Below are 15,650 nucleotides of genomic sequence, written 5' to 3' on the forward strand. Positions count from 1 at the left end.
GGGGCCTGAAAGATGGAGAAACACAGTGATCGTCTCAAACATAGTGGATAAAAGTAGGCCAAGTTAACCGACAACTGAGTAACAGTAACGTAAGAGTGTGGTCGTCAACTAGACTACTTCACTGTCTCTCCTCTGCTCCTCTGAGCTCCGTGTGTTTGGAATAGCATCCCCGTCCATGGTGAAACAGAGGAGAGTAGAGAGACTCAGAGCGACCATAAATGACAGCAAAACGCAATAGAGTCTCACACTGATCCATCCTGACCAGACAGGCTTCATCAAAAATAGACACGCTTCAGACAATATCCGTAGACTTTTTAATTTGATCAATACATCACAGCAAAAACACAACAAAACCATAATTGTATCACTGGATGCAGAAAAAGCATTTGACAAAGTAAACTGGACTTTTTTATTTTCCACCCTCCACAGGTTTGGCTTCGGAGAGTCATTCATCCACTGGATTAAAACACTATACACTTCACCCAGTTATCACAAACAGGATCACTTCACCACGCTTCACACTCCACCAGGGAACCAGACAAGTACAACTACACCCCTCTGCTGAAAAACATAGAAGATGATTTTAAACGCTGGACCAAGTTACCACTTACTCTTATTGGACGCATTGCAACAGTTAAAATGAAAACCCTTCCACAAATCAACTACCTATTTTCATTACTTCCCATTACCCCCACTGACAACTGGTTTCAAACTTTAAACTCTTTAACAACTCAATTCTACTGGAAAAATAAAAAACCAAGAATCTCACTTTCAACATTACAGAGCACAAAATCACAGGGCGGCCTAGAAGCACCAAACTTCCTTCATTACTTCTTGTCAAATCAGCTACAATATTTACTCAAATGGATCCATAAAGATAATTACAGTACACCATGGTTACAGATAGAACAAAATCAATGTAAAACATCACAATCTCCTCAACTCTGACAGCCCACAAAATCACCAAATCATCACTGGCACCATGTAGGTTCACCCCGATTTGGCACAATCTGGACTTCCAACTGTACTTCTGTTGGCTTTCCATCATGGCACCAAAAAGGAATCACTCACCTCCACGACTTATTTGAAAACAACCAGTTCATATCATTCAATACACTTATCCAGAGGTATGGGGCTGGGAGAGACCAATTCCTCCAATATCAACAACTAAAATCCATTATTAAATCTAAAATCAACATATCCAATAACACATTACAGCCTTCCAAATTAAGCGAAGAAATCTTTAAAATTCCCCAATATGGAAATCTTGTATAAAGTCACCTTTGTTATGTGTTGTCTGGCTCTGCCTGGTCTGTGTAGATGTGACCTCCTTGTTAGAAATCCTTCGTCTTCAACCTATAATCGTCTCTATAATTCAATATATAGAGATCTGGGGTTTGTTATCTTAAAATCTAGGTCTGCCCCTCACAAACCCCTCCCTCTTAACAAATCTGGTCTGATGTGATAGGTTGAAGGAGCCAAGAAATGCTGCATGCACATTACTTTTAAATCAACAAGGACAAAAGTGAAAGTAAGAGAGCTCTATCTCGTGATTTCCCCGAAACCATGTGACTTAAAGGAAATCATTATTCATTTTTATCATAGATAATTATGAATTATGAAAATAAGATATTGTTAACCTTAATCAATAATTCAGGCACCAACTGCTGGATCTGTGAGGAACACAGTTGATTATTTGCAATAATTATCAATTATCAAAGATAATTGATTATAACAATTAATAGAATTATTAATATGAATTAACAAATACGGGGCACCACCCGGAAACCGGGACCAATAACCAAACAAGGTAATCTCATAAATGGGAGTTCACCTAGAATGTTGATATCTGAGAGATATCAACATTCAAGGGTGAACAAAGAAGGGTTGAATTCAAGCTCTGACTCCTTCAATCAGCCACTTTTCACAATATTACACACAATAATGACAGAAGAACTTCTCCTTAACGATATAACAGTGTTTATTAAACTTAGCAAAATTAACAAAGTTAACAAATGCTTCATTCAATAAACAACTATCCTAAAATCTAATCCTACCAAACAAAACACAAACAGCTATGTACAGGGTTGGACACATGCAGAGGAATGCATGTGTGTGTGCGTGTGTGTGTGTGTGTGTGTGTGTGTGTGTGCGCGTGTATGTATGTGCGACAAGATGGTGACGGGGCCTGATGTGATGACGTCGTCCGTCTGCGATGCGGACGTGACAATGGGAGGAAGTCACGTTGCGCGAGAACTGGATGGCAGAAGTATGGAGGTGTGATAGGTGTAAGGAGCCAAGAAATGCTGCATGCACATTACTTTTAAATCAACAAGGACAAAAGTGAAAGTAAGAGAGCTCTATCTCGTGATTTCCCTGAAACCATGTGACTTAAAGGAAGTCATTACTGAAACAGAAACCACTGTCAACACTGAACAGTTGTTACTTGCAGGCACCAACTGTTGGATCTGTGAGGAACACAGTTGATTATTTGCAATAATTATCAATGATCAAAGATGATTATAACAATTAATAGAATTATTAATATGAATTAACAAATACAGGGCACCACCCGGAAACCGGGACCAATAACCAAACAAGGTAGTCTCAAACAATATTACACACAATAATGACAGAAGAACTTCTCCTTAAAGATATAAAAGTGTTTATTAAACTTAGCAAAATTAACAAAGTTAACAAATGCTTCATTCAATAAACAACTATCCTAAAATCTAATCCTACCAAACAAAACACAAACAGCTATGTACAGGGTTGGACACATGCAGGGGAATGAATGTGTGTGTGTGCGTGTGTGTGTGTGTGCGTGTATGTGTGTGCGACAAGATGGCAACGGGGCCTGATGTGATGACGTCGTCGGTCTGCGACGCGGACGTGACAATGGGAGGAAGTTACGTTGCGCGAGAACTGGATGGCAGAAGTATGGCGGTGTCTTGGTTAGACAGAAGCAAGATGGCGCTGGCTGGTGGTCGGCGTCTTGCACTCACCCACTTCTCAGAAAAACAGATGTGTCTGATGGCAGATAAGGAAAGACAAAGCAAAGCTTTGTCCGACGTTATCTGACCATCAGATGTGCGAAAAGATGTCGGTGCGTGTATCTGTGTGTGCGAGCGCGTGTATGTGTTAGTCAGAAGAGAGAGGGAAGAAGGAGAGAAAGCGATCATGAGAGGAAGAGAAGCAGTTCCTTTGTCCACAGACAGTGCGCATACGGACGGCAGTCTGTGACGCACGATGTCTGGTTTCTGATCAACAAAGCAACTTACTTTCTCCCTCACGATGGCACGAACACAGCAGTAATCCCGAGCGGGACAAACACAAAACAGTCTAGCGTGGTGAACACAACTAAACAGACAGCAAACTTAAAATACTCCTAAGAGTAAAGCAGGAAAAATGGACTCAGCGGTCCGTCAACAACACAACAAACAATAGCAAAAGGTAAAAGCTAAATGCTAAACAACAGCAACTGATGCTGATAGGAACACACAACTAACACTGCCTCTGCCCAGACTTATGCCTCTTACTTGGTCGCTTCAGAAAGCGAGCAGGGTGTATGTGTAGTCCGTCTTTCTGTCTGGCTTTGTCCTTGGCTCAGAGGGAGACGGTGGCCGTTCTCGCATGGTCGGCGAGAAGCACGGCAGCTGGCTCTCAGCAGCGTGGCGGAGAGAACAGCAGAGTCGACTCGGTGAAGAAGAGCGGAGCGTTTCTTCCTTCTCGAGGGAATTTGAGGACGCTGGTTGCAGCAGCAGTCTCTCAGATCCGGGAATGTGTTCGGGTGAACACGGGCGAAGTCTCGTCTTGTCCGGCGAGGGGAGTCTTCGATGAGGGAAAAACACGTACGTGGGGTACCCCCTTTAGTCAAGCTGACTCACAGAGGAACAGAAGTTACCTCTAGCTCAGTGACATGGGAAAGGCGTGTGTTTCAGGGCACGTTCAATTTTTAAAGGGGCGGTGATGTCATGGCTGTGTCATCAGGACGCTCCGCTGTGCAGGAGCGTCTCTGCCAATGAGAGACTGTATGTTGACTGTTCCCTGCTGAGGTGTGAAAATCGCAAAGCATCCTTGGAAATGGAGTTTGCAATGGACTGCCATTGTCTGTCAGCAGCATTTTGGCGCTATTCCTTTGTCTCGGGGGAAACAAAGGAAAAAGCACCTCGTGGTCAGGCCTCACAGGTTACATGTAGGCCTTCTCTGTGTGACCTCATGGTTTGAGGCCCAACAAATTAAATCTCACTTGTATGGGACTTCATTCTTTTACTCTATTGTTTAGAGGTAAATATTGTAGCTTCTTGGGGTGTTGGGTCTGTTGCAGTGCTCGTGTGGCTACCAATAAAGCTGCTGGTAAAGGTGAAATCTACCTAAGTATAAGCAGGTTTCATCTACCTGCAACTGCTTGCTTGCCACAGTGTTGTATTTTACTGTACCAACTAGGTATATCTGATGAACTCATGAACTTGGATGCATTGTTAATAATAACTAAAAGCAGTATATGCAGATGTTACAAGAGCCACAACAAATATTTTCAAGTTAAATGAACTAACTTAAATTAAACTAAATTTCTTTTTGCCTTAACAGCTTGATCAAAATGAGTGATTGAATGAATAAATAACTTCAAAACAACATTGGCACACTTGTATTTCTTACATTATAAATGCTAAGCTTTTAAATAAAAGGGTTCACTCCAAAACAAAAGTGACCATGAATAAAATAGGGATTAACTGAAATAGGTATTTTTGTAAAGGTCCCTCACAGTGTGAAAAGACACTTGACAGAACCGTCTTTTGGGAGTCTGTTTCAGCCCACTGGACATTTTTTGACACACAGCTAAATTAAGCTTGACAGTTACCCTGCCACAGTGCAGGCTAGTTCAGCGATATAAGTTGCTGAGCAGGAAATCATATAAACCACAGTGATGGAACACAACTCTCACTTAAATTAGCGTGGCTTATCAAAATAAGTCAGGCTTTTCCTTTATCCAGATTAGTGGAAAATCCCTCAGGAACTTCAGAAAGCTCCACACTATGCCACACATACTGGAGTTGTGTCAGGCCAACAGCCATGTTTGATTATGTGAGTCAGGATCATGTAATGTAGGCTGGTTTTAGCCTCAATGCTTTGAGTCTCATAAAGAGTCTGTGAAAGACTTTTGGACTGAAGGTGTCAGTCAGGGAGAGCAGAATGCAGCACACAACAGCCACATTTTCAGGACAAATGAGCACTAGATTAGGCAAGCCACGGTTTGTATAAACACTTACATCCATATTCGTGATGCCACTGATCATGATGTGAACTCTGCAAGCTGTTCCCATGGAACTCTGCATGCCAATAGGTAGAGGAGGAAGACTGGCAAACCATCTCATCTTCCAGTTCATTTTGGTTTTGGCCAGCATGGTTCTGATAAGAAGTCTTACACTGGAGAGTTGTAAGTGTTTTTCGTGGGCTGATTGGTGGAGCACTGGTAAACCATTGTTGTGCTGCTGTAGTGCTGATTCATCCTCACTGTCTGTCAGATAAGTGTTGGTATCTTGTAGAAGTCGACTACTTGGTCTAAAAAGATATATTGAAATCTGTACTTGGGTGTAGTTGCATAAAAAGCTCTTACAATATTATCACAGTTTACAGATTGGCTGGACATTAATCCTCTGTGAATGTTTTCTGGACTTAAATCTCACAGCAAAGCTGTTTAAGGTTACTACTAGATATGCTGATAAAGAATTAATTAATAAACCACATTGTGTATAGACTGCCCTACTGCCCAGCTGTGACTCAGTTCAATTGTAAGCATCAATACAGCAAACATGGAAGTATTCAGTTCAGATAGGAGCTGTTCACAAGACTACACCGTTCAGCTTCTCGCAGCTTCTGTCTCCCTTCCTGATAATTATCTGTTGAAAACATTTTTTAAAATCCCAAATCATCGACTTTAGCAATGACATAAAGAGCAGTACACGGCAACAAACTAGTGTAAAACCATAATTTTTGTATACATACCAGTTGTAAACATCACTTGAACATTCCCTGCCACCCAATCTGGACCAGGATTGACTTGTTGCTTTACAGCTGACTCCAGGGCCTTCCCTTTGAGAGCTGGCCACAGGCAGTCACTGTCCTTTACCCTAGCACCTGGCACCATCTCTACTTCACTGATCTCCAATAATTTGACCATTTTAAACATGTCTTTTCTGTTAGACACAAAATAAATTGAAAGACGTTCCACTGTCAACTCGCTTTATCAAGTCAACTCAATTATCAACTCTCTTTTATCTACTTGCGGGGCGTCACTAGAGATTTATGGTTAGGGGGGCTAAGCCTTTACTGGGGGGGCTGGGGGGAGGATTTTTTTTTTAGAGTAGCAATGGGTGTAAAATCAAAACAATAGCTCTGTCTCTTCACAGTTTGTAAAAGGCACGGTTCCAGTATGACTTAAATGCTTTCCATCCACTTACAGTAGGCACAGATCAAGCAAAGGTACTGAAGTCTAGGAATGTTATTCATACACAGACTGATGTTTGATGTGCGAACCTCTAACACTAAAAATGTCATAAAATCAATTAGGGTAGTTTATGCCTTGTATGAGTAAAAGGCCTATGTCATAAAATTCAGTATTAATTTTAACTGAAAGCTTAAACAACTCCCACTTGCTTTCTTCTTGATCACTAACCTCCATCAGACCTGCTCCTTCAGCCCTGTCAGTCTCCTCCATCTTACTCCTCTCCCTCTCCTCAACCTGTTTTTAGTAACATGTTATTTTATTAAACTCAGATTTACAAGAACCACTTTAAATTTGTATTTGTCTGAACTGGCAAAATCTTCTCACCTGACTGGCCGTTGGTGGAGCTGCTACCTTTTTTGAAGAAATTTCATATATCCATCAACATGTGGAGGAATTGAGGGATATAAAATTTCGTTATGATCAACACAATGTGACCTTTTTACTGACATTAACTGATTATAAACAATAATCTATGCCTACTGATATGATTGTTTTGAAATACTTAAGAGGCATATAAAAGCAAAGGATGTAAAGAGCTGTCAATAACATTATTTCTATCTCTTTCACTCGTTCACACTTTGGCTGGCCAGCTCATCAGCTAGTTAGTACAGTGGAAACTGCTTATAGTAATCACGTCCTTCTGGGTCAAATTAATCACTATGAGCAAATGATTATTATAATCATTATTATATCATCTTTTTTTTTCTTTTTCTTTATTTCCCATGCAGATAACCATCTAATTGACATTTGTATATTTATTACATGAATAAAAAAGTAATGAAATGGCCAGCTTCACTATTTACTGTAGCTGTTTCAGAATACAGTACAGCTGTTTGAAACGCTGTTGACGCCTTCCTAACTCATTTTAAGACGAGAGAGATAGAGAGAGATAGAGATAGAGAGAGAGAGAGAGAGAGTAGCAGTGGTCAAGCGAGCTAGAGAATGGATGAGGAGAGCGAGTGGTGGTAGCGTGAAAGCTGGTGAATGAGGAGAAGAAAATTTTATTTTCTGATTGTAAACACACCCACACCCAGCACCTCCGTACGCCTGATAATGGTGCAGCAGCCGCTAATTACAATACCATATGTGTATCATGAAAGTAAGGTAAAAAATAACAATAGTTACCGTAATTTTAATTTCCCCCCCCATGTTTTCATGTATCAAAATACTCAAAATGAACACTGTAAGCAGACTATTGATTACTATAAGCAAATTATTTTTAACAGCATTTGTATAGGAATGATTCTGTCCTGAGCTTTTTGATCACGGTTGATCACTGTAACCGTGATTATATAAGCAGTTTCCACTGTATAATGTTAGTGTTATATAGCCTATCCTCTTATCTTTTCCCAAGCGGTAACCTCTGGGGCTGTAAAATGAAGCCAATGCGGAAGTGCCAAAAACTGCAGTTCCTTGAATGGCCACTTGAGGCTGGCTCCAAAAGCAAGTCGTTCTCCATAGACCCCCATGTTAAAATGCCCAACTTTACAGCAGAAATAAACATGTTTACAGCCTGGTACAAAAACGGTTTAGGTCTCTATAGCTAATTTCCCCTTTCATGACAACTGTACCGGGGGCGAATTTTTTATAACTCACCCGTTTAGGTTTTATTAAGCCGTAAAGTTATGCATAATGAAGGACATGGCTGCTTTGAGTGACAGGTCCGCCAGCCGCTAGGTGGCTTGTTTCAGCCATTCAGCCCACCTCTTTGCCCATTTTTGATTGGCTGGGAGTTAGGCAGCGTTATGCACTGCCAAGATGGTTACGGCCGGAGCGGCTCGCTTTGAGCTTCAAAACCGCTCCTCAGAAACCAACGGGTGACGTCACGGTAACTACGTCCATATTTTTATACAGTCTATGTCTTTTCCTCACTTAAACCTAAAGTTAGCTAACGTTAAGCAAGTAACAAACAAGTAACAACTTGATAGAGAGAGAGAGTTCCGAGAGCAGCTGCACCAAAAATGAGCTCCTAACAGTCCTTCAACTTTTGATGAAAGAACTGAAACAAAACACCGAAATAATTTGATAAATAGGTACCTAAAGGTACATAGAGGATACTGGCAGCAGGACATCTCTAAATCTCAAGATTTTGAAGAGAAAAAAAAGAGAAAAAGAAGGAGGAAAACTACAGGCTAAAGCTAGTTGACCAACTGACAGTTTGGATCTGCCTCAGTGGACCTCTCTACAACTGGAATAAGTCTGTGAAACAAAGGACTGGTAGGCCTTCCATCCAGTTTTTTTTGGAAAACTGAGACCTTTTCTGTGGAAAGAAGAATGTTGCCTTTCTATGCCTGTCTAAAATAGTATTTTAAAACATATTACTAAAGTTAAGAGCTAAAATAAAGAGCTAGCTAGCAGTGACAGTTGATATCATCGGTCGCCATGGAGACCACCACATACACAACAGAATGCAGAGAAATAGAATATCCTGCTAAGTGTAAAAGTGTATACGCCAAGAACAAGCACAAAGAAAAGACCCTACAAGAAAACCCTGAGTGCCTGTATGCAGATTACATCCTGCTCAATGGCAAGAAAATTAAAAACAACCTGATCTTCCACACCAAACATCCAGAGCTGTGGAAAAATGCTGTCTGTAACAACTACCAGCACACCTTCAAAGAGGGAATTGGCTGTGGTGGCAGAGTGACCATCTGTCAGGATGAGAGTCTGGACACTGAGAACCCTATATTGACTCTAACTTATTATAAAACCAAAGGAACGGTGCTGGTCCAGGGAAACCAGACCAGTCTCAACCTGTTTGAGAAGATGTTTCACCAGCTGAAAACAGAAGTAGACATCAATAGATCCAGCTCAGTTATGGACCCAGAAGACACCATCAACCCAGCAGACACAGAGGAGTCAGAACAAGAGGAGGAGAGAGAACCAGAGCAGAAAGACCCTAACTGCACTCACCCCTCAACCCTGACTGAGAAACTGAGAGAAAGCCTGTCTTCACTGGAGCTGGACTACACTGAGTTCAGAGAGCTGATACTGACCAGGCTCACAGAACTCAACAACATCCAGCAACTGAGGAAAGGGCTCCAACAGACAAAAGAAGACCATCAAAAGAGCATCGATGATCTCAGACAGACCACCTACACCCTACAAGAGGAGAACACCAGTCTGCGGGCCCAGATGGCCAAAATAAAAGAGGACACAGAGAGCAGAGAGAGGAGCCTCAGGAGACAGTTGGAACACATGAGGATCCAGGTACAGGACAAGAGCCCCTGCACTCCTCTCTGCTATTCCTCAGCCCATATCCAAGATTATACCACTGGCTCACTGACACAGCTCTCTACCCCCACCCTTAACCTAGAGACACAGCCTCCCAACGCCACCCCCACCCCTGAGCCCTCAGCCTTGGCTGAAGGTGGTCAAACACCCTTTCCCACAGCCACTTACCCAGACATAGACCCCCTCCCTGCTGGCCAGGCTGACCCCTCCTCTACACCTTCACCCACTGTAGCAGCCAAGCCAGAGCCAGAGGTGGTGCTACTAATTGACTCAAATGGGAAGTATGTGGAACCCAGACACCTCTTCCCTGGCCAACGTATTGTGTTCAAGCGCTGTAGGAACACTGGGCATGCGTTGGAGCTGCTACAACGAGACTCCCTTGGCTGTCCCGAGATCATCGTTGTCCACACAGGCACAAACGACCTGCGCCTCCTACACCGAGACACAGCCCAGGCAGTCACTAAGGTGGCAGAGAAAGCCTGCAGAGTGCTTCCAGAGTCAAGGGTGGTGATCTCCACCCTCTTGCCCTGTACAGATACCCCACCTCATGTCATACATGACATTAACATGGAGATCACCCGGAACTGTTCCAGCCTCCACCTGGCACACCATACCCCCATCGGCATCTGGCACCTATATGACAGGCTGCACCTCGACAGAGACAGAGTCAGAGTATTTGCCAAAACTCTCAAGGATGTTGCCCTCGGAAGAAAGCCCGACTCCACCACCACAGCAGGCCACTATAGGACCTCCAGACACCCAAGAAACACACCGTCACAACCCAGCCCTCGTCACCCTGCTCTACCTCACCCTCCCGACCTACAGCCTCCTACACCCCACATCCAGAGAGCTCCACCTCACCATCCCCACCCACAGCCTCCTGAACCCCACACCCAAAGAGCTCCTCCTATCAACAGAGCCCCCCCCTTAACAACAGATGACCTATGCTGCTGCTCTGGCCAGGCCAGCTCCTCAGCCTGCACCCCAACACGTCTCAGAGCTGGAGGAGATCAAGCAGATGCTACAGAGTCTGTGCAGGGGACTACTAGTAAGCTAGATATAACATCAGTCATCCATCATATTGGTAGGACTCCCAAATAGATTTCATGGTCTTATATTAACATAGTGTGGTTCAATCTCAATTTTTCTTTTCTTTCTTTTTTCTTTTCACATATTTATTTGTAAAAAAAATCTCTTACTATTTTACAATTTACAATTTCTCAAATTAAACAAATACTAATTTCATAAGAAAATACTGAATACATTAGATAATTAATGTAATTAATATGAATATATTTCACTCTAATAGGTTCTACAAGGTCACTTGTGTAAAAGTTATTTCTGTGTTTGTTTTATTTTATAGAGTCTAACTCTTTCTGGGACCAGTGGAACTCTGTCTGTCAGTCTGAGCCTGAGGAGCTGGTCATACAAGACGGAGACATACGGACTCAACATTTCCACACCTTATTTGGGCCAAAACCACCAGGAACTGACTTACAAAACAAACAAATACTGGAAAAACTACTAAATATGGAATTGATATTCAAAGACCACCAGAACCCCCTAGATTTCCCCATTACTATGAACCATTTGAAAACAAAATTGAAGACCCTCAAAAACAAAAAAGCATGTGGGCCTGATGGGATACTAAACGAAATGCTGAAATACAGCACAGAAAAATTCCAATTGACTATTCTAAAATTATTCAACTTAATTCTGAATGTGGGATATTTTCCTGAGAGTTGGAATAATGGTCTTATTACACCTATATTTAAAAGTGGAGACAGATTTGACCCTCAAAATTACAGAGGGATATGTGTCAGCAGCTGTGTGGGCAAGCTGCTCTGCAGCATCATCAACTCCCGTATAGTTGAGTTCCTTGATGAGCACAATGTCCTGCATAAAAGTCAGATTGGATTCATGCCTCACCATCACACATCTGACCATATCTTCACCCTCACCACTCTCATTAACACAAATGTGCACCAAATTAAAAATAAAATTTATTCATGTTTTGTATATTTCAAAAAGGCCTTTGATTGTATTTGGCATGAAGGGCTCTTTTATGGATTATTAGAGAGTGGCTTAGGGGGTAAAACCTATGATCCAATTAAATCAATGTATTTTAATAACAGATGCGCAATTAAAATTGGAAACAAAAGAACCAGTTACTTCAAACAGTACCGTAGGGTGAAACAGGACTGAAGTTTGAGCCCAACCCTTTTTAACATATATATAAATAAATTTGCAGAACAACTGCAAATATCCACAGCTCCTGGTGTGACCCTGCAGGACACAGAGGTCAAATGTCTGATGTTTGCTGACGACCTGGTTCTCCTGTCTCCCTCCAGAGAGGGCTTACAGCAGAGCCTGGACATCCTCCACATGTTCAGTCAAATATGGGCCCTAACTGTAAATATAAATAAAACCAAAACATTGACTTTCCAAAAAAGATCCAACTCCCAGAAAAATAAATTCACATTAGGAAATATAGAAATTGAGCATACAAAACATTATACATATTTAGGCTTGAATATCAGTTCCGCTGGACATTTTGGCCTGGCTGTGAATGAGCTGAAGGAGAAGGCAAGAAGGGCTTTTTACACCATCAAAAGAAAAATACCAATTGACCTTCCAATTAGGGCCTGGCTCAAAATTCTAAATTCAGTAATAGAGCCAATAATGTTATATGGTAGTGAAGTGTGGGGTCCACTTACCAGTCAAGACCTCTCAAAATGGAAAAGACACCCACTGGAAGCCCTGCATGCAGAACTGTGCAAAAACATACTGAGAGTCCACAGACACACAGCCAATAATGCATGCAGGGCAGAACTTGGTCAATACCCTTTAATAATTATAAATTCAGAAGCGAGCCAACAAATTTTATAAACACCTCCAATCTAGCGACCCCCAGTCCTTCCAATACAAAGCCCCTCAGTGCCACGAGTTGAACAAAGATCAGAGTCCCCTCTGCCAGCTGCTGCTGAAGCTCTGCCCACACACACCAAAAACAATCTTGCCCAACCAAATCATCTCAAAACAAAAAGAAAATTATATCAAATATTGGAACAAAACCACAAAATCACAAAGTAAATTAGAATTGTATTTGACCCTAAATAGAGTGTACATGGTGGCAGAGTACCTGACCACCGTGACTGATAGAAAACTGAGAAAAACGCTGACAATGTACAGACTGAGTGGACACAGCCTGGCCACAGAAACAGGCCGTCACAGGCAGAACAGGCTCCCTAGGGAGGCCAGACTGTGTTCACTTTGTCATAAAGGAGAAGTTGAGACAGAATCTGACTTCCTATTATACTGTGACAAATATAAAGATTTGAGAGAAGTTTTCTTTGAAAAAATAAATCATATATATCCTGAATTTATCCACCTCCCTGATCTTCAGAAACTGTCCTATCTATGTGGGGAGAAAAGTCAATGTGCAGTAATAGCTGCAAAATATATTAAGTCTTGTCATAATCTGAGAGAAATAAGCTCTGTAGTGAATGTTTCTGTGTGATTACATCTGTAAAATGTAATTGTATTAATATTATAGTTTATATTTACATATTATTGTATAATTATTAATCATCTGTCAATGTTTATAGTTTTCTGTACTGCTTTGGCAATGTAGATTGTCATGCCAATAAAGCTTATTTGAATTGAATTGAATTGAATTGAATTTATAGACATACATTGACCATCATTTGCCACACATTCATATTAGAGCCTGGTATCTTCACTCTGTAACTACTTACTATTTCACTCTGTATATGATGTTTATCTTGGTAAAGTTTTCGCCAACATCTTGTCACAACTTCAGTGCTTTCTGACTAGGTCTTAGTAACTGGTACTTTAGGTACATTGTGAATTTGGAGACGCAATGGCACAGTTCGATCGACTTTAATGAAAAATGAATTAGAAAAAACTATTGATGGTTTAAACTAATAATGTACATTTATTTTAGGGGGGCTAAAGCCCCCGTCCCAAGTAGCTCTCAAATGGAAAACCAGATATTAAGTCCAGGTTTCCATGTAACCTTACATCCTCACAAAGATGTGTTAGTCCGTGAATATTATAAACAACATGCTCTGGCCCATACAACTGACTAAAATGTTCCACAAATGACACAAGTAGACTGTTGGCAAAATCATTTAGGGCCAAACATAATGTTGGACTTGACAAAATATAAACTGATACAGATAGCAGCATAAAATTTTGACATAATAGAATTGCCACCACATCATGGAGGACCACTCAACCAGTATACAATAAAAACTGCCTTAGCTCTGTTGCCTTCCACCTTTGTCTCTCTGATAAATTTCTAGGCTTTTGTGCAAAGTCAACTGGAATTGAAGCTCTCAAGCCAATTGGTGCATTTGAAATCAGTTCACCCTGACAGGCAGAGTTCCGACAACGGAGGGTCCTGAAACATGCCACAGATTTAATAGTTTTCTCATGACAATCCTGCATCCCATCACTCCTCTGCTGACTCCATTCTCAGTTCATCCTCCCATCTGGACTTTGATTTGGAGACTGTGTCACTGATCAAGGACATGGTGTTTTGATCAATTTCAGATATAAGCCCCCTCTGAGTAGGAAATAGTTTGAAAAGGCTCTCCCATTTGGATGTGTTTAGGAAGTCTGGTATCTACAAGCAAGGCCGGACAGGAAGGCTTTGCCCCCCAAACCCATGTGAGGTGGGAGGAACCACTGTACTTGTGGTCATACTGGGTGACAGCGCCTATCCTCTGCTTACCTGGTCGATAAAACCTTTCAGTGATAATGGGCAATTCACAAGAGAGAGGAGAGTTTACAATTATCATCTAAGCCGGGCACGGATGGTGGTGGAGAACGCCTTCGGGAGACTAAAGGGGAGGTGGAGGATACTAATGAAGAGAAATGACACAAGCTTGGAGAAGCTTGAGAACATCGTTATCGCCTGGTGTGTGCTCCACAACTTGTTTGAGTCATCAGGAGAGCCTTTCTATGATAAAAAAAAAAAAAACACAAACAAAAAAAAAAAGTTAAAAACAAAAACAAAGTAACATTGGATTTGTCACCATCCACAGTTCATTCTATTTGCTAATATTTTCCTAAGTTAAATTCCATTTTATTGTTGCAGGTGATTTTACCAGGGTTGGAAGCAACATGACAATAAGAATAGGTCATTTGTTAGTGTAATCCAAAACAAACCATAACCAAAACCTTTGCTGATTTGCTGACAAGTAGTGCCACTATACTCTCACACTCATATAGAAATTAAAACACTTCACAAACTTAATCACTTTATTGTCTGTGGGAGCAACATTTAATGACCTTATAAGTACCTGTGTAAGTTTTACAGAATCTTTCTTTGGGGAAGCCAAAGGCTTCGATTAGCAATCACCCAGACCATCTAATTTCAAAGGTTGAAATAAAAAAAAAAAGACCTGCTAGTTATTTAAGTTCTGTGTTGGAAAGCCCAACAGCAGCTCCTGGTGGACTAAAATGTGAGTGACAGGCTCAGAGTGTCTGCTGCCTCACTTGGTCACTGCGGCACCAATAGGAGTGCGTGAAGTGGGAGGGATTTGGGAATATTTGATGGCGCTGAACTCTGGGACTTTGTGAACATACATAACACACACAGTCTCTCTCTCTTCCACTCCTACACACTTACTCAACCCCCATCAAACACACACATTCTCCTCTCTAATAAACAATATTTATATTTTTATCAGAAGTATTTATCACCCATCACTTATGTGCAATACTGTATCTGCGCACAAATGTGCAATATAATGTATATTTGTATATACCTACATTTTAATCCGTCTTTCTCGTATATTTCTTTTCTCTCTCTCCTTTTTTAATAATTATAAATATTTTATTACATACCCTAAGTGGAACTAGATCTTAAAAAAGCCAA

The 15,650-nt window shown here is 41.3% G+C and overlaps 2 protein-coding genes across 9 annotated transcripts in view; one reads left to right on the top strand and one right to left on the bottom strand.

Annotated features, from left to right (window-relative positions):
• The window catches only part of LOC137201128 (interferon-induced very large GTPase 1-like), a 33,366-nt gene that overhangs the window by 16,195 nt on the left and 1,521 nt on the right, over positions 1-15,650 (bottom strand). For 3 of the 8 annotated variants that reach the window (XM_067616019.1, XM_067616021.1, XM_067616017.1), the window contains exon 1: positions 1,282-1,451. The exons of 3 other annotated variants lie outside the window; for them this stretch is intronic. The gene's annotated coding sequence lies outside the window, so the exon portion shown is untranslated. Of the gene's footprint in view, positions 1-1,281; positions 1,452-15,650 lie in introns of those variants that run through there. 2 more of the 8 variants (XM_067616020.1, XM_067616018.1) reach the window with 1 other exon arrangement.
• On the top strand, positions 8,289-12,362 carry LOC137168433 (uncharacterized). Its single transcript, XM_067571013.1, has 2 exons — positions 8,289-10,790; positions 11,106-12,362. Exons 1-2 carry the CDS (start codon positions 8,891-8,893, stop codon positions 11,945-11,947), a joined length of 2,742 nt encoding a protein of 913 aa, XP_067427114.1. The 5' UTR covers positions 8,289-8,890; the 3' UTR covers positions 11,948-12,362.

The sequence above is a fragment of the Thunnus thynnus genome, chromosome 17 (assembly GCF_963924715.1).
Source record: "Thunnus thynnus chromosome 17, fThuThy2.1, whole genome shotgun sequence".
NCBI lineage: Eukaryota > Metazoa > Chordata > Actinopteri > Scombriformes > Scombridae > Thunnus > Thunnus thynnus.